Source organism: Octopus bimaculoides, chromosome 7, assembly GCF_046866305.1.
Source record: "Octopus bimaculoides isolate indiv1 chromosome 7, ASM4686630v1, whole genome shotgun sequence".
NCBI lineage: Eukaryota > Metazoa > Mollusca > Cephalopoda > Octopoda > Octopodidae > Octopus > Octopus bimaculoides.
The window spans coordinates 4,119,454-4,146,953 of NC_142934.1; the positions used below are offsets into that span (position 1 = coordinate 4,119,454).

Sequence of the window (27,500 nt, forward strand, 5' to 3'; positions counted from 1 at the left end):
CAAGAACTTCACAATAATAATAATAATAATAATAATAATAATAATAATAATATGAGAAGCACTCATATGCGCAGCTCAAGAACAAGCGTTAACGACCAATTATGTGAAGTGCAGAATAGACAACACTACCGACAAATGCAGAATGTGTGGTGAGAGGGGTGAAACGGTCAGCGAATGTCCGAAATTGGCAAAAACAAATACAATGTTTCTTTTTTTTTTATATTTGGAATTTGCTTATTATCGCTTGCTCACACTGATCTTCTACGTCCTTCCGACGATCGCTTGGAGTGTGTATGTGTGTGTGTGTATATATATATATATATATATATATATATATATATATATATATATTTCCTTTCCTGAGCGTCCAATAACACTGTACTTATTCCACGTCCTCGTGTTGTTTTTTCGTGTTTTTTCTTGGTTGTTCATGTTGAAATTGACTATATATATATATATATATATATATATATATATATATATACACACACCTACATACATGCATATTTAACACTGACATACGCACACACACACGTATTGATATTTTTCCCGGGGCAAGTGTTCTAGTAAAAACACCACCACTCACTTTGTGACAGATAGAGCAGAGGTTATTCAAGGCAGATTAATCAACCGATCGGCGATTTTCCGACTTTTCATATGCTAAATGTTGTTCGCTATTTTAGCGAGTTTTTTCCGTATATTTCGTAAATGACATCAATCATTACTGAAATCTGTCGACAGTAATAAAATGGCGGGATGTAATAAATTCTGTGACGTTCGGGATTGAGCATGCGCAGAGGTGTGCTCCCGAGCCATGAGGAATAAAAGAAAAGCTGGTGTTTAAATGGGTTTCTAAAATACAGAAATATACCTCAATGTTTTACTTTTTAGAGTCATTGGACAATGTATGTATGTATGTATGTATGTATGTATGTAAGTATGTATGTATGTATGTATGCATCTATCTATCTATCTATCTATCTATCTATCTATCTATCTATCTATCTATCTATCAGTTTGGTAATTCAAACAGTGAAACAGAATATATATACATACAAGCACAGGGGTGACTGTGTGGTAAGTAGCTTGCTTCCCAACCATATGGTTCCGGGTTCAGTCCCACTGCGTGGCACCTTGGGCAAGTGTCTTCTATTATAGCCTCGTAGCTATCATTGTACTATCTTCTTGTATTGATAATATACACTCTAACCGTTTGAATTTGGCGCTGCTTATCAACGGTTTCCTATTCTCATTTACTATTACGAAGCAAATTATCTCTTTAGCCCTGAGTGGTCTATCAGTTGGAAGGTGGAATGGTACAAACTCAGGTGGCAGGTTCTAAGCCAGGCGGCGTATAATTACGTCGACCAATTTAAAGCATGTACATTGCGTGTATAAATTTACGTCAACCGTTTTAAGAGCGTTAATCGCAGAAATTACAAAGTGACTCAACGACCAAGAGTTTCGTGTATAGTAGCACTTATTAGTGATATGCATGCGTTGATATGCATACACACACACGCACACACACACCACCTATACATATGCATAACTAAAAGTAAAGAATGAAAAGAAAGCAGAAAAAAGTACAGATAAAGAGAAACTGAATGCTTTTGTTAAATCATTTTGTAGATTCCGTGATTTGGAAGATCAAGTTTATGGTTAAAGGATCCATGAAAATAAATTAATCCTCTAGTATTGGTAGCCTTTTAAAGACTGATAATTTTTGCATTGGAAGTCAGACTCTCCAACACAATTCGATGAGTGCATTCTTTATTGTGTGTGGTTGAAAAAAGGAAGAGAAGGCCTTCGTATCTGTGTAACGCGTCTCTTTAAACTGTCTTGTTTATTGTCAATAAATAACATTGTAAATGGAATTAAAGGGTTTCTTAGAAACCTCCTTCAACCAGAGTAAGTCTTGATTATCACCTCACTGATATGTGCTACTTGATCACCTGCTGAAATATTTAAATATCAGAGTTTTGTATCGACGAAACCTTATGACTTCTCAACCCCAACTGACGTCGTTTTGTGAAGTATTTGTTTTCTGGTGTTTACATTGTTGCTTTGTGTGTGTGTATGTGTGTGTATGTGTGTATGTGTGTGTGTGTGTGTGTGTGCGTTTCTATACACACATACGTACGTGCAAATTAATATATTTATATATATGTACGTATGTACACACGCACTTGTATAGATACAGATATATGTACGTATATATATATATATATATATATATACATACATACGTGTGTTCATGTTTGTGTGTGTGTGTGAGAGCGTGTGTATGTGTATGTGTGTATGTGTGTGTGTATGTATGTTCATGTTTATGTGTGTATAAATATATACACACGCACATATATATGCAAATATATATGCATATACAAATATACAGATACATATATAAGTAATTGTATATTTACTATGTATGTGTGTGTACACACACACACACACACACACACACACACACACACACATTTATATGTCAAGCTCTGTTATCAATACCCACCGGGATCTCTCTTCACTGATAACATTATAAATCTCTCATACTAAAAGATATAAAAAATATTTATAACAAGGAAACGTAACGAGAGATAATTTCGGTATATTTATCTTCTCATAGCATTTAGATCATATTGTAAGCGCTAACTGCTTAACATAAGATCGAACAGCGATACCTCGACTATATATAAGACTCCAAGTGTATGTGATGTTTCGATTACAATTATTTTTGTTACTAAAGGCGGCGAGCTGGCAGAACCGTTAGCAGGTCAGGCGAACTGCTTAACTATATTTCGCCTGTCTTTACGTCCTGAGTTCGAATTCCGCTGAGGTTGACTTTGCCTTTCAACCTTTCGAGGTCGATAAATTAAGTACCGGTTGCGTACTGGGGTCGATCTAATCGACTGGCCCCCTCCCACAAAATTTCTGACCTTGTTCCTGGAGTAGAAAAAACTCTGTGGACATGCTGGAACAACGCTTTGAAGTGTTTAAGTAGAATATTCTGTTGTATGACTTCGTTAGGAAAGATTAAATGAAGGGAGACGCTTTCATTATTTTTTTTTGTTTATTGAAAGGGGCGGCAATTGGCAGAATCGCAAGAGCACCGGAGAAAAACGGTCTGGGGTATTTGCTCCGGTAGGATTTGAACGTTCTGAGTTCAAATCCTACACAGGTCAACCGTGTTATTTTTTTGTGCAGGTCCTGCAACCAACCATGTAGAGGCGCCTTCGTTGGCCTCTGAAAAATGAAGGCTATAACCGGGAGGTGGGTGGTGGTAGTGGTGGTGGTGGTGGGGCTTATATTTGCTGTTGCGGAGCTTTGATTCCAGGTTAACCAGTTACTACTACTACTACTACTATAAAATACAGTGATACCTCGCAGTACGAGTTTAATTCGTTCCATGACCGAACTCGTCTTAGGATTTACTCGTTTTACAAATCAATTTCCCCTATTGAAATTAACTAAAATATAATTAATCCGTTCGAACTCCCGAAAGACCACTAAAAAATATTTTTTTTATGGGTTTTAAAACAGAAAAGGTGTAGTTACAAGCAAAATGACAATTATAAAAAAAGAGAATGCAAAAGAAATATGTAAACTGGTTTTATTAACAGAATTGCTTTAAAGATTTTGTGTGCTCGTACTGCGGATTTCCGCTCGTACTTCAAGACAAAAATTCGCACGAGTCTCGGCTCGTACAGAAAATTACTCGTACAATGGGGCACTCGTACTGCGAGGTTCTACTGTAGAGGATTTTTTTAAAAACTCGGTCATAAAAATTTGGTGACGAGAAGAGTCGTTGACAGCAACCTCTGTGCCGACTAAAACATTATCTCAGTCAGACAAAGAGAAACATTCACAAGAACAGCGACATCAATAATCTCTCTGTTGCTACTTACTTTGATAAGAAAGAGCAGCGAAATCGTACTTCACGTTTATGATTACATACAATAAAGATAGGATCATATTATGATGCGTTGATGCTCTGATTACGAATGAAAAATAAACCAATACTCCCAACTACGTTATATAATGTGTCACCCTTTTGGGTTTTTTTTTAGACGCTATGGTGTAGTTTAAGGAAGATTTGGTTGCTATTTCTAGCAGGTCGAGAGACCACACAAAAGGTTCTATCTTCGTTGTTTGATTTTTGTCTTTGCTGATTTCCATGAAAACAGACAGCTGCGACTTCCGATATAATAGCAATGGAAGTTTTTGATTGGTTAAGATTAGATAGCTGCAAACGATTGCAATTTTCGTCAGCAGCATGCAAAACTACATGAGAACTACATTAAAAAAAAATCTAGTGAAAATTGGAAACTTTTAAGTGGTTAACAAAAAATTATACAAGGTACACTCTTTTTTTAAACACACCCTATCGTCATTTAAAATCGAAGCATACATTAGATATTGCACATCTGGAGACATTTCGTTTGAAAAATATATGTAGGCACAGACATGGTTGCGTGGTAAGAAGTTTGCTTTGAAACCACGTAGTTCCGGGTTCAGTCCCACTGTGTAGCATATTGGGCAAGCGTCTTCTGCTACAGCTTCGGGCCGACCAAAGCCTTGTGAGTGGATTTCATAGACGGAAGAAAGAAGCCTGTCGTATATACGATAGCGTGTGTGTGTGTGTGTGTGTGTGCGTGTGTGTGTGCGTGTGTGTGTGTGTGCGCGTGTGCGTGTGTGTGCGTGTGTGTGTGTGTGAAAGAGAGAGAGAGAGAGAGAGAGAGAGAGAGAGAGAGAGAAGTACATCGTCTAACATAAGTGTTTGTATCCTTCGTTGTCTTTTAAGATAGTTGGCTGTGATTTGGAGATGAGATTCGGCTGCTGTTTCTTGCAGGTCGAGCCACTACATATCGAGGTTTTGACCCTTATTCATTGAACTGCCATGCCGCTAGTTGGAGTCACCTTGACCTTTAGCGTCCCCCAGTTGCACTCACAATCTCTCACTCCTTGCTATAATTAATTTCAGTCTGGCTTTTCCGTGCTCCTTACCTTTCTCGCTCCCACACCTTGTTTTTCTGGCGGCCCCTCTTCAGTGGCGTGGTGTGTACGCATGTGCAGACACACACACACACAGATGTCCACGCATACATGGAAATGTGAAAGAAAAAACCCCAAACGCACACAAACGTACGTACATACACGCACAAGAGCATTTAGAAAACATGCGCTCATACACATGCAAAGACATAAGAACGCATGCATGTACGTACACACACACACACACACACACACACACACACACACGCACACACACGCACACACACACATACACACACATTCACGCACTGAAACGTATATAAACACATGCTTAAACGTACGTAGAAGATACAGAGTGTGTATGTATGTGTGTGTGTGTGTGTTTGTGTGTGTGTGTGTGCCCTTATGTATTTGCATGTGTATATGAATTTGTGGATGCTCTTTCTCCCTCTCTCTCTCTCTCTCTCTGCGTCCCCGATTTCTCTTGAGCGCGCATTCTTGCGTATATGTACGTATGTGTGTGTGTTTTCTTGTGTGTGTGTTTTCTTGTGTGTGTGCATATGTGATGTAGATGTGGGTCTGAGCATGCCTGTGTACCCGATGACTGGGTGAAGGATGGGCAGAAGAGAACCATGAGAAAGTGAGAGCGAACGAGAGAGAGAGAGAGGGGGGTTGGGGTTGGGTATGATTAAAAATCCAGTACTAGAGGGAGTGAGACAGTGAGTGCACCTTGGAACGCTAGAGGACGAGGTGACTCGAACGAGCGGCGTTGCAGCTTAGGCGAGAGTGAAAGTGGAAGGAGAAAAGGAAGCGGAATATGTTAATTCGGGGAATTGGCTACAAAATGGAGAGAGGGGGGGGGGAATTCACCTTCCGAGTGGAATAAGAATTTAGTGATTGTGTATTTGGTGCTGTTTGGAAGAGGAATTTGATTGAGTGAGCTGATAAAGGGTGGATGGAGGCTGGAACAAAGTGATTTTGTTTGTACTCATCTCTCTCTCTCTCTCTCTCTCTCTCTCTCTCTCTCTCTCTCTCTCTCTCTCTCTCTCTACCTCTCTCTCTCTCACTCTCTCTCTCTATCTATCTATCTACTTGTCTGTCTGTCTATTGCTTTATAAATACACACACACACACACACACACACACACACATATATATATGTATACACATATACACACACACATATACACACACATACACGCACACACATACACACACATGCAAACACACACACACGTATATTACTGTTGTACTTTGGGAGGGTAATTTTACCAGTAGAAACACACGCACGGCTGTATTTCATTCGTTTTCATTATCATCAGCTAAGTTCCGCTGGGGTCAGCCTTGGCTTTCATCCTTTCGAAGTCAATTAAGAAAAATACAAGTTGAGCCCTGGGGTTCGATGTAATAGACTTAACATTACCCCTAAAACTGCTGGATTTGCGCCAAAATTTGAAGTTATTATTATCTGCTAACTCATGGTGGTGCTCCAGCATGACCACAGCCACCTGGCTGAAACACATAGAAGAATAAAAGAATAACTATTTGACTAATGAAGTCATCAGCTCTTTGAGATTTCCTTGATCAATCAACCAGTTGATTCATCAGAATGCTTCATTAATTAATCAGTTGTTTGATGAAGAGATTAACGAATCAATCAATCATTTGCATAGTTAGAGTCTTGTCGCTAGAGCCTGTGACGAAAGATCTCTGAAGAACCAATAAATCGATTAGTCAAGCTATTGACCTAAGACTTGATTAGTTTGTCAACTGGTTAATTGATAAGAACAAAAGTGCAAAGAAATACAACCAGTGCGTGTGCTTCATTGGAAAAATGTTCCACCCAAAGTACATCATCACCTGCTTCAGTACACGATTTAAAACCAAGAAACTTGTAAATTTCTTTGAGTATTTGTTATAGTTAAGGCGGTGAGCTGGACAATGTACCCTCCAGCCTTCATCGGGTGTCTTGAGGAAATTTCGAACCTGGGTTCTCATTCCTCAGGTATTTCCCCCGATGTTATTATTATTATTATTATTATTATTATTATTATTATTATTATTATTATTATTATTATTATTATTCAGGTCTCTGCCTGGAATTGATCTCGGAATCTTGGAGTTAGTAGCCCGCCTTCTTAACCATTACGCCATATGCCCGTGGGCGTAGTGGTTTAGAGCGCGGACTACTAACCCCAAGATTCCGAGTCCGATCCCAGGCAGTGACCTGAATAACAACAACAACAACAACAACAACAACAACAACAGTAACAACAATAATAACAACATCGGAAAAATACCTTAGGAATGAGAACCCAGGTTCGAAATTTCCCCAAGACACCTGATGAAGACTGGAGGGTATATTAGCCGAAATGTTGTGTTAACAACAAACAAAATGAGAACAAATATCTGTCAAATGTAAATAATGTAAATAATGTAAATAATTCCTCATCTCTTAAATATAGAAGCTGCTATTTTATCTTTCTCACTATATTTATTGTTGTCAACCAACCACTTTTTTCGATCTTCATGTTGCTACGTCACCGACCACTCGACTTCGTTGTGATAACGATATAGGTTACTTGTGTTACTATGACCCAACACAGCTTGACTCAGATTACAATACATACAAACCCGTGAATACTACTCGTACTCCGTCGGTTGCGACGACGAGGGTTCAGGTGATCCGATCAACGGAACAGCTTGCTCGTGAAACTCACGGGCAAGTGACTGAGTACTCCACAGATTCGCGTACTCTTAACTCATTAACTGCAAACTTTTTTTATTCACATCTTTTGGTTCTGCCAGGTATCTTAGGAGTTAGAATAATATATAGTGTTAAGATTTTCTTCATATGTGAATTATTTTGGAAATTATGATAAATTTTTCGAAAAGTCCCAAATGGGGATTGCTGAAAAAAAAAAGGATGTTTTTCCTTTTCTATTCAATTGTAATAATAAACATTTTAGTTTTTTTAAACGCCGCCAGGGAATGTCAGAAGATACAAATCTACAGGAAGACAATTCTAAAACTACGATGCAGGTAAATGTTTTGTTATGTCTCGAAAATATTTATATAAGCACCACTAATCAATATAACTTGCAAATCATTGTTTTACGGCATCGGCCAGACTGATGGATGTCGTTATACACCGCTCGTCACAATGCGCATTCAATTCTTTTTTTGAATAAGCCCTTCTTTCCATCTTGGACGAAATTATTTAACTAAATCGTTCTCTCATCGCCTTCCAAAGGGCTTTTTCAATCTCTTTGATACCAATTGGCAAGTACTCAGATTCACCTGCTGCCTGAGTCTCGCGACATGTCCGGCCCAGAAGAATCGTATTCTACGACCACGTCGTTCACTCTGCTCTACTCTCGAATTATCTCGTTTCGGATATATTCTCGCAATGTCCGAACTTTGAAACACTCGTGAAAAATACACGACTTTACTGGGAAAATAACAACACAATCACCACCACCACCACCACCACCACCAACTGCAATGACGGGGAATGACACTTGTTATCTCTGTAATCAATGACGCAACTCAACACAGAAGACATTAAGCAAACAAATGCTTGCCATAAAAATAAACATTATAAGCATGACACGAAAGAAAGCCTAAACATTTTGCAGTACCTAAAAAGATTTTATTATCACACAGAACACTCATGTATTAATAATTCAACTACTTGAAAAGTGAACACCTAGCATTTCAAATTCTGCTCAAATCAGACAGCGCAGTCCCTTTCATAATAGAAGTGATCTCATTATGTATTCTATACAGAGATGTCACAAATGACATTCGTAAACTAATGGCAAACGACACTACACAACGAATATAGTCATTCACACAAAAAAAAACTGGTAAAAGGAAACAGTTGTATATACACATACACACGCAGACAGACACAGACATAGACACACACATGCGTTAATTATTAGCGACGGAAGTGGTATTAGTTCAATAGAATTCTGTACATCTTACTTAACGTGGATATACTGTAGAAAGCTAGAACATTGCGGTACATCAGTGGGCAGACGAAAAGCGTGAAGCAACGGCTGTGGAATTGCTAAATCTAGTTTTCAGCTTCCTTCAGCAACATCAGTAATAAGCATCAACCGTATGCTTAGACGAATCATTACCGCTTCGGTCGCTAATAACGAAATGTAACCCAGCCCGCCAACAGCTTGCGACAGCAGTGATTTGTTAATCACTGTTTCTTTGGAACAGTAGAAAACAAATTCGTCTTATCATTCTACTGAAGTATTTTTGTGCTTTTTAGCACTATACGAGATACTTTCGTGAGACTAATACCACAAATTTCTGGCTGTATACAGTATATCTACATTAAATTATTCAGAATGACATACATACACACATATGTGTGTATGTGTATATACATGTATGTGTGTGTGTGTATATATATATAACTGACCTCACCAACGGAGCCTTAATGTACAAATTATACATCAAGGCTACAAACATACCCACAAACATCTTAATTGGGGGAGGTAACCCAGTAGCATCCCAACGACTCACTCTATATCCTAAACAATTCACATCAACACACACACACACACACACACACACACACACACACACACACACACACACACACACACACACACACACACATGCCTTACCACTACACTTGCTCAGATATCACATTTTACTCTACGCTTAGCTACTATAACAGACAACCGGGCAAACAATCTCCAAACTTCCGTCGACCGCCGAACATGTAATCAGCACAACACACATAAATGAAGAAAGGAAAAAGCACTTTTAAAGCTTGAAAAAGAATAATATAAAATGGAAGGTATTCCATCAGGAAACAGAATCAGGGTTTTCAGAATTCAATAAAATCTTTGTCATAAGCAGTGCAGTGCATGCAATCAACACAATTAATAATAGACGCATCTAAAAATACATATTTCAAAAGACAACAAAGAAATTACAAACCCTTTTACAAAACCGGAAATAAGCAACTTCACAAAAAAAAAAGAAGAAAAATCCCCAGAAAAAACAGAAACAACCTCAAATATAATTCATTAAAACCAAACACAACGGAAATAAAACTTAGCATCAAACATCTAAAGAAGGAAGTGGAAAGTATAAAAAAAGAACAAAAATATAAAAAAAACATCCATGGTATAAAAGAAAATTGAAAACATTTGTATTTGATATAAACTACAAAACGGACCGTAAAATATTAGAGTAATTATCAACATCAGAAACAGCTAATGATAATAATATGAGGAACACAACATGCTGGAGTCTGTTGGGATGTATTTACACATGAATATTAAAAGTCGTCGTTTTGAATTGCGCTGTTTATCGTGCATATCACGATCTGTTATCGGTTGGATCATCGAACAGTTTTCTCGCTGCAGTTATAAAGAATCTCATCAGCTCTTGTTAGATTCATTGGTCCGTGGGTGCTTTTGACTGACGAGATACAACAATGTCGAAACATCGGATGTCCCAGAATCATTTGTAATAATGAATTAAAGACATATACGCGTCGTATAAGAGAAGTCGTTCTCCCATGACTAACACAACAGTAATTGGCATATTCAGGTTCGGAGCTGCCGGACCGTATTGAGAATTATTATACGACACATTCGTACTAGTTTAACCATCATCAATGTATTCAAAACTTCCAATTCCATTCTCTGTCACTCACTCATACTAAAACTAAACAAAACCACTTTAAGAATCAATACAAAGCGGTGGCGAGCAAATAAACTGCCAGGCCACAAAAAGTGCGACAGTCCTCGTCAGTGACTATCGTCGACTCCTTAAACGTGTGACTTTAAGCCTTTGCTTCAAGATATTTTGCTCATGTTACTGACCATCCTGTTGTTGTTATGCTGTAGGCCTTTTTGGTTCTGGGAGAGGATATGAGACGTTCTGGCACAACCGTTTTGGCATCGCTATTTTGACAATGACTTATTTAACATCAGACCTTTTAGTGTTCTCTCTCTCTCTCCATCTCTCTCTCTCTCTCTTCCAGTCTCTCTCTCTCTATCTCTCTCTCCATCTCTGTTTATGTAGAGCATATTTCTCTTTATGTGTATAAGGGAACGTGTTTATGTTAATCGCGTTCAATTAATAAATTGTAGTGTTTCTCTCCTTCCCTTCTTCTATCACTCTATCTATATGTGCTTACTTCTGCGCGCGCATGTGTGTGTGTGTGTGTGTGTGTGTGTGTGTGTGTGTGTGTGTGTGTGTGTGTGTGTGTGTGTGTGTGTGTGTGTTTGCCTTCAATACCAAGAGTCTGCTGTCAACAAAAGAGGTTGAATGTCCAGCACCCACGGAAAGGGTTACCTGGTTGTTCGGTTTCCATGGTTTACAATTAACGGAGATGGCAACATTTCCCCCAGAACGAGGCGCCACTTCATTGCGAGGTTTCTCATACACATCAGAGTGGACTCAAGTAACGTGAAATGAAGTGTTTTGCTCAAGAACAGAACGCAAAGCTGTCCCTGTCTGGGAATCGAAACCATGATGTTGCAGTCGTGGCGGCAACGCCCTAACATCTAGGCCACAAAGCGGAAGTCAAATTATGTGATAGGGTCAGAGTTGTTATAGATAGCCTATCAGCATGAAAAGATAAATGCTTGTGTAGGCGTTGAATGGGGGTGGGGGTGCTCGTTGTTCATAAGTAGAAAAAGTGGAGTTTGGCTGGTGAGTGTAGTGTAAGCCTCATGATGCTCTTATGCTATAGTTGCTTTAAGGCGGCAAGGAGCTGGCAAGAACGTCAGCAGGCCGGGCGAAATGCTTGGCGGTATTTCATTTGTCTTTACGTTCTGAGTTCAAATTCCGCCGAGGTCGACTTTGACTGGGGTCGATCTAATCGACTGGCCTCTTCCCCCAAAAATTTCGGGCCCTGTGCCTAGAGTAGAAAAGTATATTATCGCTGCTCTCATCTTTGGCCAGAATCACAAGTGTTGCTGAACGAGGGGTCGAGAGTGGTTGAGTGTGTGTGAGTGGGTTGAATGGAGCGAGGGAGTGAGGAGGCGACGTGAGGGGGTGAGGCAAGGGAGCGATGCGAGGGAGCGATGCGAGGGTGCGATGCGAGGGTGCGATGCGAGAGGGCGATGCGAGAGGGGCGAGATGAGGGGGTAGTCCACCCTGGGCGACGCTGTTGTGAGGGCAACACATTTGGGTCTGCAGTATAAGCCTGTATATAGACTTGGGGGACCTAGGTATGTGTGTGTCGGGGATGGTGCAAACTGAAGGGCTGACCCGGGTGGAACACACCCTTGCTACTCCAGAGGCCAGGACACATAATTTATATCGCCATAGAGTATTTAGTTCTCAATCAAGTGCTCATAAATTTCTAGGAAAAATATCAACCCGAGTTAACGTGATAGAAAACCAAGATAAGGTTAAATTTAAACTTTAACATAATTGCATGCCAGAACATTGCATTAAAACGAAGTCGTAGAGAGACAAGAAATTGATTGGCGGGGGTGGTGAAGAGGTATATAACAACAACGACGAGAATAAAAATAAAAATAACAATAGAAGTTACTAATATATGAAGAGATTAAAGATAAAACAGCCGTATTTATCTGTTAATAAACACATATCTTCGTTGCTGTTCTGTTACTGTGTGTCAAACAGAGATAGAGTGTTCGTAATATATATATCAGTTGGTGTGTACACAACTATGAGTCAGCATTTACGCGAATGAGCAACTTTAGTGATAAAAAAATATGTATATTTAGTAATTTATAAACATACACAATGCAGAGAGGTAATCAATTTATCCGCTATAAATTTTTAATGAAAATGAATTCAACAGTAATGCCCCAACCCTACCTCTCTCTCTCTCTCTCTCTCTCTCTCTCTCTCTCTCTCTCTCTCTCTCTCTCTCTCTCTCTCTCTTCCCCCTCTCTCTTTTCCCCATCTCTCTCTACCCCTCTCTCTCTCCTATGGCTACGTGGGTAAGAAGCTTGGTTGCCATTCATTTGGTTTTGAGTCCAGTCTCAATGCGTGGCACCTTAGGCAAGCAATAAGCTATATATATATATATATATATATATATATATATATATATATAGTTACATATTTAGGAGTTGGTTATTGATTTACTTATTGAATTTATTTACCGATACGGTTGTACATAAGGTAAATGTGTTTGAAAGTTGTGGTTTCTTTGGTTATGTTTGTTCCCAAACAACACTTCTTTTAGTGCTGTTGACACCACCGGATTGAATGGCACTGCCCAGGTGTCGAAACCATAATGATATCCGAGGGACAGCTGATGATGGAGGTCTGTTGGATTGTTGGTATGGCTGTTTTTGTATATATGGAATAGTGTTATAGCACATCTTATGTATATATATATATATATATATATATATATATATATATATATATATATATATATATATATATATATATATATATATATATATATATATATATATATATATATATATATATTATGTATATATATATAGTGTAGGCGTACGTATATATATATCTGTGTATGTGTGTGTGTGTGTATGTGTTTTTGTTGTTTTGTTTACATCCTGTAACGCAGCGGTTCGGCAAAAAGACCGGTAGAATAAGAACTAGACTGAAAAATAATTACTGGGGGAAACCTTTTCGACTAAACCCCTTGAAGGCGGTGCCCAGCTTGGCTCAAGTAAAAAGTAAAAAGATAAAAGAAAGCTGTTTCGACGCCCATTGAAGCAAGCTACTTTTCTGCTCTCTCTCTCTATATATACACACAGCTCTGAAATCTATGAAAGCTTTATGAAATTGTTGCAAGGAAGCAATCTCACTTTTACTGTCGGTTAAAAAAGGTGTTTTCTTTGATCTTAGCTCAGACTTAATTATATATTTGCGTTAAAGCCGTGACAAAATATTCTCTACTTTTCTCTGCAGTTCAATAATTCCACTTCTGCTCTCTGTGTTTTTAGTTCCACTGACTACCAAATATTGAAGACTTGGCACAAATCAACGCAGCATAACCGCCGTGTTTGTTTTTGTTTTTTGTCTTTGTTCGGTTTTCATGTTCGACCTTCAAATGACACGATCAACTTGGTTATCAAAATCAGGTTATGTTTAATCATAACAATCGCATGGGAACAGTCCGTTATTTGGTAAAGACTATATGGATTCGAAAACACGAACGACTTTATCAAGTGTTTTGCATTTTCGAACTATTTCTGCCATTGAAATGTCTTGGACATCATCGATCCGTTCTGTTCTAAGGTCAACGTGAAAGACCTCTTGGTTCACTTCGTCGTTTCGTATCAAATTACAGTATATTATCCGAAAGAAGGTCATGCACAGACACCTCGACGGACGCATGACAGACGAGGTCCTTCATCTCTTCAGCTGCTCATCTAAGAGAAAGTATCTCCGTACAACTCCTGCATTCTGATAACTACTGGGCTTACGGCGCTTATTGTACCAAACCAATACAAATATGAAGGACGAGAGAGTAGGATTGGCTCTGCATAAACCATGCTTACTAAAATAAGGTTTATCGTGCAGATTGTTCAGTGAACCAAGACACCGTCACCAAGCTGTGTCTTGCTGAAATCCTCCTTCACCGAAGCGATGAGATAATCCATCATTATCTATCATAATGCAATGACCTTAAGAATTCTACTGAGATTTCAGATTCCTATATGAGAAAACCTGCCGCAGCCAAAATATGTCCCGTCTATACGCACTTGCTACTTCTCTGCCAAGTATCAGTGTTGCTGCATCTCACCATTCCGTAAATGCATATCCACACTGATATACACGTGTATCTGGTTCACGATATTCTTCCACATTTGACCCAGTGTGATCCCGAGGATGTTACAGCTGGAGACAAATGCAGCTGCACCAGATCTTGGTTGGTCCCCATTTTCATTTAACGAAACAAAAGCAGCGTAAAAACGAAGTGCTCGGCTCTAATATACAACGCACCATCCCGCCCAGAAATTGAACCCGCGATCTTAATATCGTGAGCTTAATGCTGTAACTACTAGGCCACGCACCTGTGCAGCATCTTTAATGTCTTTGAGAAAAGGCATACCGCCACAGACCCAAGACCCAGTATTGCTATACAAAAATTGTTATTTTAAATCCGTGAGCACACTTCATTGCTTTCTTAAGCACCAGAAATGATTGTTTGAAGCTAAAATGATGTAACAGATTGTCTTAACATTAGCATGTTGTACATGATGCCGCCCGAACATGAAAGCAAACTTAATGTTCTGTAAGATTTAAAGACAGAAGCGTTACGCAAGAAAAACCAGATTCGATTAATACTCCAGCAATGCTACTATTATTTTTATTGTCCAATATATACTGATATATTAATGATATATTTTTCTTTGAAACGAGGCTGATTCTGGTTAGCGTTTGATCCGGATCACAGTTGTTCCCGTACCCGGTTTATCAAACATCATTAAATAAAAGACTTCGTCAATACGAGTAAGATTTGTACACAATACTGGGTGGAGTTATCGAGACTTCTAGATTCTAGTATAAAAAGAGTTAAGAAAAAAATAGCCGTGTGGTTAAGACGTTTGTTTGACAACTATATGGTTCTAGTTTCGATCCTCTTGGGTAAGTGTCTTTCACTTTACTCATGGGTTGACAAATGCTTGTAAAGGGAATTTGGTGGACAGGGACTGTGTGGAAGTCCGTTACACACACACACACACACAAAATGCATGTATGTTATGGCTGTATAATTGAAAAACTCGCTTCGCAAATGACGCGGGTCGACTAATGATGCCTCGAAATTGAATTTGGTAAGCGGAAACTATTTGAAAGTCTACCGTGCTCGCGCGCGCGTATGCCTGTTTGTTGCACTCTCGCTTGACAACCGAATTTGGTTTGTTGATGTTTCCGTAACTTGGCGGTTCAGCGAATAACACCAATAGAATAAGTCCCAGATTAATAAAAAAAAACAAAAAACAAACAAACTCATAGTTACTGGGATTGATTTGTTCGATTAGACACTTCAAAGCGGTACCCCAGCATGGCCGCTGTCGCATGACTGAAACAAGCGATAGAAAAGAAAAATGGCAAAAAAAAAAAAAATTATTATTCGATTGATTGGACATTCACGTAACTGTTACAGCGATTACTATTTCTTTCGATCAGCTGATTCCGATAACATATTTCCGATCAAGTGTTTCCGATCAAGTGTTTTCGATCAAGTGTTTTCGATCAAGTGTTTTCGATCAAATGTTTTCGATCAACTGTCAACATGCCAAATTTTACTGAAAGAACACTTAGGCGCGTGACTGACCAAAAGAATCACCGGAAATAGATAGATAAATAAAGAATGCGCAGGGAGACCTGCTGCATGTAAAACAAACAGTTAAGTGAGCACTAAATTAATTAAAATTTACCACAGTAATGAGGAGAAAATAAATCATTAAAATATTTTGTGATTCATGTAAACAACAATAGTTAATGATTCACATTTGTATCTCCACCGCCTCTTAATTCTATGCACCGCTCCCGTTTGAGGAAAGTAACATTAGCGTGGCTCTCCCACAGGGCATTATTATGAATTAAAGACCGTGACAAATTTTCAATTTAACTTTAGGCTTCACTAAGTTTAAATGGAAGTATTTACCGACGGTGGGTGAGATGGGAGTGGTGGGGCGGAAAGATTGTGCATGTCTGTGATTGATTTAAAGTGAAATGAGAATGTGAGAGAATGTAAAGGACGGAGTGAGATTGGGATGAACAGGGGGTAGTTAAGATAGAGAGGAAAAAGAGAGAGGGTAAAAGGGGGGAAGAGAGAGAAGAAGAAAGAGGAGAGACAAAAGGGGTGAGGGATAAAGAGAGGGAAAGAGAGTGAGAGAGAGAGAGAGAGGGAGAGAGAGAGAAATGCAAGTGTGTGTGTGTATGTTTGAGAATCAGAAATGAAGAGAAAAGCAGAGAGAAAGAGAGAGAGAGAGAGAGAGAGAGAGAGAGAGAGAGAGAGAGAGAGAGAGAGAGAGAGAATGGGACGAAGAAGTTGATTTGAAAAAAACTAACGTCAGAGTGAAAATATAGAGAAGAATAGATAGATAGATAGATAGATAGAGAGGGAGAGAGAAAGAAAGAGAGAGAAAGAGAGAGAGAGAGAGAGAGAGAGAGAGAGAGAGAGAGAGAGAATGCAGGAGAGAGAGTGTATGTCAGGCACAGAAAGATAAGGAGAGAGAGAGAGAGAAAGAGGAGTTATAGGAAATTTCTAAAGTCTTCCTCTCCTGTTTTCAATGCGTGTGAGTGAGGGGGAAAAATTATGAGACGGAGATTGAAATGTCAAAACGAAAGAGTGGCGGGGGCTAAATTCTAAAGAGAAAATGGATTGGCAAAAAAGATAACAAATATAAGGAGAGAGAAAGGAAGAAGAAATAAAGAGGAGTTCTGACTAGAGTACATGAGCCCACATTTAGGGAAGGATGAGGGGTGGGGGCAGAGTCTGTTATATTGATACCAAACTCGACTGATTCATGATTTTACCGACTCCAGAAGAATAAAAGACTAAGTCGGCTTTGGCGGGATTCGAACTTAGAACATACAAAGAAGCAACTAAATACTGCGCAGAGTTTTGTCCAACACTCTAACGATTCTGCTCCGAACAAAGACCGTTAGAGACATCATATGTATTCATAGAAATATCAGATGTACAAACGTATTTATATATACGTATATTGTATATATTTCGCTTTTGGATTTGGTTTGCAGGATTCTTGATGTGAGTTCGTGTGTTGAAGCATATTCTGTTGTGTCTGGCGAGAGTCATTCACTTTTGGTGCCTTATTATTTAACACATTCACCGGTAAAATTTCCACTTATTTCTTATTTTTATTGGAAATTGACTCTCCCCAGACACCAAAAGGCACCAAAAGAAAATGACTCTCCCCAGACACACCAGCGTGTGTGTGTGTGTGTGTGTGTATGTATATATATATATATATATATATATATATATATATATATATATATACAGGTCTTAAACATAATTATAAAATATAATTAGGGGCTACTGGATATGATCAGCAGTCTACGCTAGAAGTAGATATCAAATATCTACAATCCAATAGCCCTTAATTATCATTATATTTCACAATCATAGGGCGGCGAGATGGTAGATGCATCTTTATGTGTTTATATAAACAAGCGTATGAAATCATATTAGCGCGCGCGCACACACATACACGAGAGAGAGAGAGAGAGAGAGAGAGAGAGAGAGAGAGAGAGAGAGAAAGAGACAGGGAGAGAAAGAGAGAGACAGAAAGAGAGAGAGAGAGATGTTAGCTGTACACTTTGTTTTTCATTTTAGATAAAAGAAATGAACAACAATATATAACTAGCACCGCATCACTGCAAAAGATGTTGTTAATGTATTCGAGAAAGGCATGAACATCACACAATCTCATTCTGTGACATATGTATGTGCATGAGTCTATGCCTGCGTATTTGTGGCGCAGAGACGTGGCTTATAAAGGCAGCCATGTCTGTGTGGCCGAGTAGTACATTTAACAGTCGAATGGTTGCAGGATCGACTCTAGATTTGTGAATGAAATCAGGAGGTCCAGTAACTGTGCAGAAAACGCACAGATCGGACTCTACTGGTCCCTGGGTGATGAGTTTTAATACATTGGTAGGGCCTCCGACAATCAATGTTAACCATGCATCTGCATATATATATATATATATGTGTAATCCTAGGTAAGGTCTTCTTTTTTTTTTTTAAGAAGGCCAACAGTTGCTCATACATGCGCAGTTCTTCACTCTTAGAAAGTTATCTAAGGACACCGACTTGGGTCCTTGAAGTTTGGCACCAATGTTGTCGCGGTCGTTGCTATGAGAAACATAGGGGCGGACAGCACAACGTATCTTGCCCGACACTCTAACAAAACCACATCGGACTGGCCCTGTTTTATCGACCATGAAAGAACGAAAGATAAATTAGCAGCAGCGGGATTTGAACTCTGACTGCAAAGAAGCGGCAAAGTTTTCAATCTAACGTGCTAACAGTTCCATCAATCAATCTCCATTGTTTTATCGGCCCCGAAAGAACAAAAGGTAAAGCTGACCGCTGTCGGATTTGAACCCAGTTTGTAGTGAGCAAGAACAAATAAAGCGAGGCATTCCACCGAACACCTTAGAGACTCAACCAATTCGTCTTCTTAGATTTTATTTTATCCGTCACCCCGTTTAGTATCACCACAATTGGCCCTTTGGTGTATCTTTAATAGGGTCCACTGCAAGGGAAGTTGTTAATATATTTGAGAAAAGTGGCAGCGAGCTGGCAGAATCGTAAACACGCCAGATAAAAAGCTGAGAAGCATTTTGTCCGTCTTCACGTTTTGAGTTGAAATTCCGCCGAGGTCGACTTAGCCTTTAATCCTTTCGAGGTCAATAAAATAAGTACCAGCTGAATACTGGGGTCTTTGTAATCAACTTACTCCCTACTTCGAATTTGTTGACCTTGTGCCAAAATTTGAAACGAATTTGAGAAAGGCACGAACGTCACACAGTCCCATTCTTTGACATAATCTGTATGTGTATGAGTTTATGCCAGCGTAATTGTGGAGTTGGGGCAAGCGGCAGCCATGTCCGTATGGCTGAGAAGTTCTCTTTACAGTCACATGGTTTCAGGGTTCGATTCTAGCATTCTGGGTCGCTAGCATTCTGACCAGTCCCCTGCATGAGAATAACCAGTATCATGGTACACTGACTTCTACTACAGCACCCCCTAAATCGTGGTTTCTTCGTCCCTTTCGGGGTGAGACGAGGGGAATGTAAAACAGTCACGTGCACTGTCCTTAAGTCTTCATATTAAGCCACAAGTAAATAAAGAAAAAAAAAACGGAAAAATATCGACAGATTTTTATCCCCTAATTTAAGCTATTCAATCAGGGGTTATTTTTCTGCTTGAGTTCAGTGCTGAAAAAACTATGTTGAAGTCGAGCCCGTTGCCTTCTATAAGATCTATGAGAGGATTTCAGTTTAAAATTTATAAGCGGAGTAAATACTGGGTATTAAGCTGTCAGCTGTATCTCTTGTAGTAGCAGTAGTTGAGGTAGGATGTTGATGGCTGTTGAGAATGAACCGCGTGTCAACATACATTTATTATTCTGACATTACAGCACACATGTGTGTGTATATGTGTGTGTCTGTGTATGCGTGTGTATATATGTGTTTGTGCTCATACATATACATTCGTACGGGAACACAAATACACACAGATACAAATTTTAATGCACACACAAACACACACACACACACACACACACATACACACACACACACACACACACACGCACACACACATCGTCTTATCTTCACTTGTTTTAGTCATTAGACTGCGACCATGCTGGGGCACCGTCTTGAAGAATTTTAGGCGCACGAATCGACCTCAGTACTTTATATATATATATATATATATATATATATATATATATATATATATATATATATACGACGAGCTTCTTTCAGTTTCCATCTCCTAAATCCACTCACAAGGCTTTGGTCAGTCCGAGGCTGTAGTAGAAGGCACTTGCTCAAAGTGCCACGCAGTGGGACTGAACCCAGAACCATGTGGTTGGGAAGCAAGCTTCTCACCACATACTCACGCCTGCGCCTATCTATCTATCTATCTATCTATCTATCTATCTATCTATCTATCTATCTATCTATCTATCTATCTGACTATCGATCTATCTAACACGCACCCCCACCATAGAACCCACATGACTTCCACCCTCGGCTCCCCCACCCACACATGATATATATAGTTTTTATGTACATAAAGAGATCGATTTTCATTTTTACCTTGATCGATAAAATAAAAACTAATGATGACTAATCAGTTGAAAAGAAATATCGAACATAGAAAACACCTCTCACATGATTGGACAGAAAACGGAGAGGATTGGCTTGACGTGGGTTCGATCCTAACTGCCAGCTCATCAGAGACAACGCACCCATGGAGAGAAAGAAGGCATCTGGCTATTTATAGTTCCTAAGTCATATGACTTCATTGAATCCGTTGGGACTAAATACCAACAACAACAGCAACAACAATAAAAGTAGCGGGCCAACGGGGGAATCTTTATGCGGTCGCTCAACCAATCAGAAACGTTACCGATTTCCCTAGAAATTATGTCATGCCGTCTTGAGACGGAGCTATGAATAATGTAGTCCAAGGTAATTGCGATTGAAGAAAGGAAAGAAAAAACGGATGGGGTGGTCGTGGCTAGAAAGTCTTTCATTATGGGTCTGCTTAATGAATGCTAATCTGAGACAAACAGAAACGACAATGACGACGACGACGACGATGTCATGAATAATAATAATACAACTAAAGACTTAAGCGCCCACCAAATCATCCATTGCCTTTCTTTATTGCCAGCCACACTAGGGAGCATCAGATACCACCGACCATCGCAAGCATACCACACAACACAAGCATCATACTACACACACACACACACACGCACACCACAGAACTAGTGGGGGTTGCATACAATCCTTCTACAACGTTTACAACACAAATAGAAGACGTTATAAGCATAGCAAAACGAGAGCAATCACATGTTTCACACATTTCACCAGTGGCGTTGCCAGACCGTGTGCCGCCCGGGTCAGCAGCCCTTGAATTTTCTACTCCATCTCCCCCGCTCCCGACCTCCGAAGCCTATACAGGCCTATACAGCAGACGCAAAAGTGCCGCACCCATAAAAAAATGTCACCCTGGGCGGGTCGCCCCCCTCGCCACGCCTTAGCTACGTACGCCACTAATTGATCGACAGAAACAAACGACAACACGGTACGAGCAGTCTTCCATTTGTTATGTCATTCCTACCTGCGCCCTATTATATCCACAACAAACCACAATAACCTATATTATATATATATATTTATATATTTATATGTGGTCCAACGATGGCTTAGATGTTCGAAGTTACTGTCAATAATATTCTTGTGCTTAAGAATAATAAATTTGTACTCAACAAAAGTTTAGAATAACCCTCCAAATTAATGTAAAATTGTTTTTATTAGAATTGGACATAATAACAAACAGTATATATATATATATATATATATATATATATGTATGTATGTATGTATGTATGTATGTATGTATATATATATATGTGTGTGTGTGTGTATATATGTATATATATATAATAGAACATAAAAAAACAAAAACATGGAAAACGAACTTTGTTTTCGAACAACGAAAGAAACAAATAGATAGACGAGACAGGCAACATAAAGAACAATCCCTTCATCAGTTGTCCCCTGTTTTATCTACTCTGCGTTTTGAACACACACACACACACACACAGAGTCCGCCAAAAAGAATGTATACACACTCCAGGAATGGAAAAGTCTGTATAAATATTTAACTTCTACAAGTACCTCTATAAAAACAGATACTTCTTTCAATGTTTTATCGAATTGCAGTTACACTGGATGAATTGTAATAGCACCGAATTAAAATATTCATACAGATGTTTTCCTTTCTGAAGCGTGTATACATATTTTTTTGCGGACTCAGTATACATACATGGTTTAATGTACACAGCATGTAGTTATGAGCTGCTAATAGCTTCATACATTAGAGACGTGGTCTAAGCAGGTTTTTCTAACACGCCTAGTGTCTCCAAGAAGATGACTTGGAGACACTAGGCGTGTTATAGAAACTTGCCCAGACCACGTCTCTGATGTATGAAACTGTTAGTAGCTCATAACGATATGTTTATTGTATACATTAAACGATATTTATCTCCTATCGGATGAAGTACTTTTTTGTTGATCGTACCGTAACGAAATATAGTAAATTCTCTGTTTGTGTGTGTGTGTGTGTGTATGTGTGTGTGTGTGTGTGTAAAGGAAAACAGCGCATTACAGCATAAAATATTGTCACAGATCACACCAACAGACATTAGATATAAAACGGTATAAAACACTAAAAATGAAAGCCCACCCGGACATACGAGGGAGGGTACGGTTTGTTGCCGCGGTAACATATAATACCAACAGTCCCTACTATCTATATGTACCCTGGCACACATGTATAACACCCCGAAACACTGTCACTATACCTTACAAAAAAACACTAACTCTCCCACTCAACTCGGGGGGAAAACCCAACAAAAAACACACACAAATGAGCTGAAAGATCATTAAGCACAATGCCCTCCTCTCAAACACCGAGCTCGGGTGCTTACTCGTAACAATAAGTCCAGAGCAGTTGCAAATGTCATACTCTGACTCAGCTATCCTTACCCTCCACCAATGCTACCATCACCAGAATCTACCAACGTTACAAAAGTAGAATGGATTTTTCTGTTTTTGATGGAGCGCAAAATGCCCCACACGAGTCATCGTCGAATATTGGAACGTACAGAATAGTCACTCGTTCAACGGCGACCTGGTGTTGTAGTATGGAAGATGTGCAGTAATCCCTCGTCTAACGCGAAGTAGAAACAGTACTGTACTGTATATATTATAGTTGAATTATTTTTATAATTTGTATGTATTTATTTGATTATGAATGCAAGACAACACCACAGAGGAATCGACGTAAGCTTAAATGATAAACCGCGATCGGTGAACCGCGATGTGGCGTAGGATTTCTGTATTTGTGGGGGCAAGCTCCGTCGTTTCGGTCGAAGGCATGCGTTTCACTGGTGATATTGATACAGAAACATAGATATCTATGTTCTCGGTGGACCGATTACCAGAACACTATAAAGCATACACCGACACAAACCTTTGACACCTCAAGATTAGATAAGCTAGTTACGCACAGAGCACAGGGTACATATATATAAATGTATGTGTGTGTGTATGTATATATATATATATATATATATATATATATATATGTATATACACACACACACACACACACATATATATATAGCAGGAAATTACGACTCCTATGCATCACGAGTTTCATCTCTTAGCCCTGGAGTTTGTTAGAGGTGTGCTGGTATGACTTGCAAATCTATAAAGCTGGTTGGATATCAGACCACAGACACAGACACAAGATAGTTGACAGCAAAGTTGGGCCCACATGCGTCGAAATCAACGGCGGGAGTGCCGAAGCCACCCACCTCCCCATCACGCTTACACACACATACGTGTGCATATCTATCTATCTATCTATCTATCTATCTGCCTATATATATGTATGTACATACAGATATATATGTATGGATATATTTCTCTCTTCATTCACACACATACACACACATAGTTGTATATGTAGTTGTATTGTGCAACAGTCGTTCTTCTTATAAAAAAATATATATTTGCTATCTATCTATCTATCTATCTATTTATCTATCTATCTATCTATCTATCTATCTATCTATCTATCTATCTATCTATCTATCTATCTATGTCTTTCTATCTATATTCACACTCACAATACTTATTGCATATACACACATGCAATGGGTTTATAAACAGGACGAAAAGAATTAATATGTAAGGTAGAGTATGTATACATAATTTATGGTTAACGAAATATGCGCCATAGGTTACTTAAGGACATAATGCTTCGTGCCAAACCGTTTTTCAACCCTCAAAAATGCTTTGGAACAAAACTCTAGATCCTTAAGAACTTGTGGCACAAGGCTAGCAATTTTTAGGGTTGGGGAAGTTTCATCGACCCCAGTGCGTAACTGGTACTTAATTTATCGACCCCGAAAGGATGAAAGGCAAAGTCAACCTCGGCGGAATTTGAACTCAGAACGTAAAGACAGACGAAAAACCGCTAAGCATTTCACCCTGAGTGCTAACGACTTTGCCAACACGCCGCCTTACACACACACACACACACACACACACACACACACACACACACACACATGTATAAAACACCTACGCACATACATCCGTGTATATATATATATATATATATATATATATATATATATATATATATATATAGATATAGATAGATAGATAGATATTGATATTTAGCAGAAGTAACAGAGTGACTCAAGGTCCGAAAGTTTCGCGCGTTGGTTCTTATCAAACTCTCGGGCCTTTAGTCACTCTCTCTCTCTCTCTCTCTCTCTTTCTCTCTCTCTCTCTCTCTCTATATATATATATATATATATATATACATATAGTTCAAATTTACAGAAAACAAAAGACGGAGACAGGTGTAGGAACAACAAGCAGGTGTATTCGTTTGACGCTCGGGAAAAATAGAAAAGTCTTTGGGTTTTCGAGCCTACGCTCTTCGTCAGAAAGGATTAGGAGGAAAAAAATTATTATACATACATATAATTATTATCATATGTATGTATGTATGCAAGTTTGATCAAGTGGTTAAATGTCCACTTCTAATCGAGATCAAGAAGATTTTAACTTTAGCGTCGGCTCAACTCAATCCTTGCGAATAAAACTCTGTAGACGGAAAGTATGTGGAAACTCCTCGGACGGACTGCGCGTGAGATTCCAAAGACGAGTCTTTGTCTCATGCATACATTTTCATGTTGGTTCCGCTTGAGGATTACAGTAAAAGTGCATGTATCTCTGGAATTCTTCGCGCTTTGAATAAAAATTCAATGAGTTGCCTGCTTAATGGAGCGAGCATACATAACTGGAATGCTCAGCAACGAACACAATGTAGAATACACACATACATGTATATATGTTCGTATGCGTGTGTATATTATGTGTGTGAGCGTGTGAATGCACACATACATATATATATATATATATATATATATATATATATATATATATACATGCATACACACACACAGACACATATACATGTATGCAAGTCTGTATGCAAACACACATATACATACACACATACATACACATGCGCACACACACACGCGTGCACACACATGCATTTGTGTGTGCTTATAAACAAAACCCATCAAAACAGCTACAGATAGAAATGCCACACAGAATAGACGACTCTCTATACTTTCATTTCAGTATTGAGTTCAAATCGCATCAAAGTCAGCTTCACTTTTAATTCCTCAGTTTTCTATTTAATGAATATCAGTAATTAATTGTCCGTAGCTCCACCCCCCTCCACATTTGTCATCTTCTCTGAAAGCGACCAGTGAATGTTGTGGTCATTTCTCGTCATCGTTGTTGTTGTTGTTGTTCTTCTTCTTTAACCCCCTAAAGACAACTCAACCGTGACCATCGCATCTTATAGATGTCTTGGACTGAATTATCTAATCATTATATTTTTCTTTTCATTAAGACGACAACGTGCAATGTGAGGTAGGTTTAGCTGCTATTTCTAGTGTATCCAGCGATCCCGTTAGCAGTCAAATGTTTACAAGTATATATAACTATATACAGCTATAAATAAAAATTATATATACATATGATTGTGTATACGTATGTATGTGTGTGCGTGTGTATGTGTGTGTGTATGTGAGCACGCGTGTGTGTGTATGTGTGCGTGTATTTCTAATATATGTGTATATTCTTTCTACAAATAGGGGCGAGACCTGAAATTATAGGAGAGGGCTTAGTCGATTATATCGACCCCAGTGTTTCACTGGTACTTAATTTATCGACCCCGAAACGATGAAAGGCGAAGTCGACCTCGTCGGAATTTGAACTCAGAACGTAAAATCAGAAGATAGACGTACACGCATTTATTACACATATGTATTCTCACCCATAAACACACACATACACATTCGTATACACAGGGGTCACACCTTAAATTATTATTATATATTCGACAGAAAGAACAAAAATAACAAAAGCAACTTGTAATTAGTTGTAATTAACTTACCTTAAGAGCGAAATAGGAAGATACCGAAACGAGAAAGAAGAGAATGAATAATGTTTTTCCAGGCATGGTAACAATCTTGAACTGTCTCAATATGAATTATGATGTTCCTTTTAATTAGTATGTGATAATAATATTAATAATTGTATGAAATATATGAAAGTATAAGAATATAGATATATAAATATCTGTCTCTTTACGTAGATATAAATATAAATATGTATGTATATTATTTATGTATATGCGTGTGTGTGTGCGTTTGTGTGTGTATCTATGTATGTGTTTATATATATTGTGTGTATGTATATTATGTATATATGGATATATTTGTGTTTATGTATCTACGTGGATGTGCATATCTGGAGAACGAGAAAACTTAAGGACATGTTTTCATTTCCAACTTCTGCTACTTAAAGCAATCTTAGTATGTTGTATGTATGAGTCAATCAACAACATTGATTTAATTAGCAGATAATTAATCGCAATTTGTTTCACATGTTCTTTTTTCCGAATATTCTTTTTTACAATTTTGTATGTAGTTCCATATATTATTATATATCAATTATATCCTATGTATATTAAATGGTTTTATATATACATGTAAGAAAAATATGTACGTGTGGTGTGTAATAATATGTCATACGAAATTACAGCAGCTTATACATGTGTGTGTGTTTATACGATGAATAAATGTGCTTATATCGAAATGAATGTAGCAATATGTTATTTA

General features: G+C 38.5%; 1 protein-coding gene across 2 annotated transcripts in view; it reads right to left on the bottom strand.

The window, feature by feature from the left end:
• Nucleotides 1–27,500, bottom strand: part of LOC106874132 (uncharacterized) — a 50,730-nt gene that overhangs the window by 22,886 nt on the left and 344 nt on the right. For both annotated transcript variants that reach the window (XM_089354635.1, XM_089354634.1), the window contains exon 1: nucleotides 26,774–27,500. This exon is cut by the window's right edge and continues 344 nt beyond it. In XM_089354635.1, coding sequence (XP_089210761.1) covers nucleotides 26,774–26,839 — 66 coding nt within the window. In that variant the 5' untranslated portion in view covers nucleotides 26,840–27,500. The remainder of the gene's footprint in view (nucleotides 1–26,773) is intronic.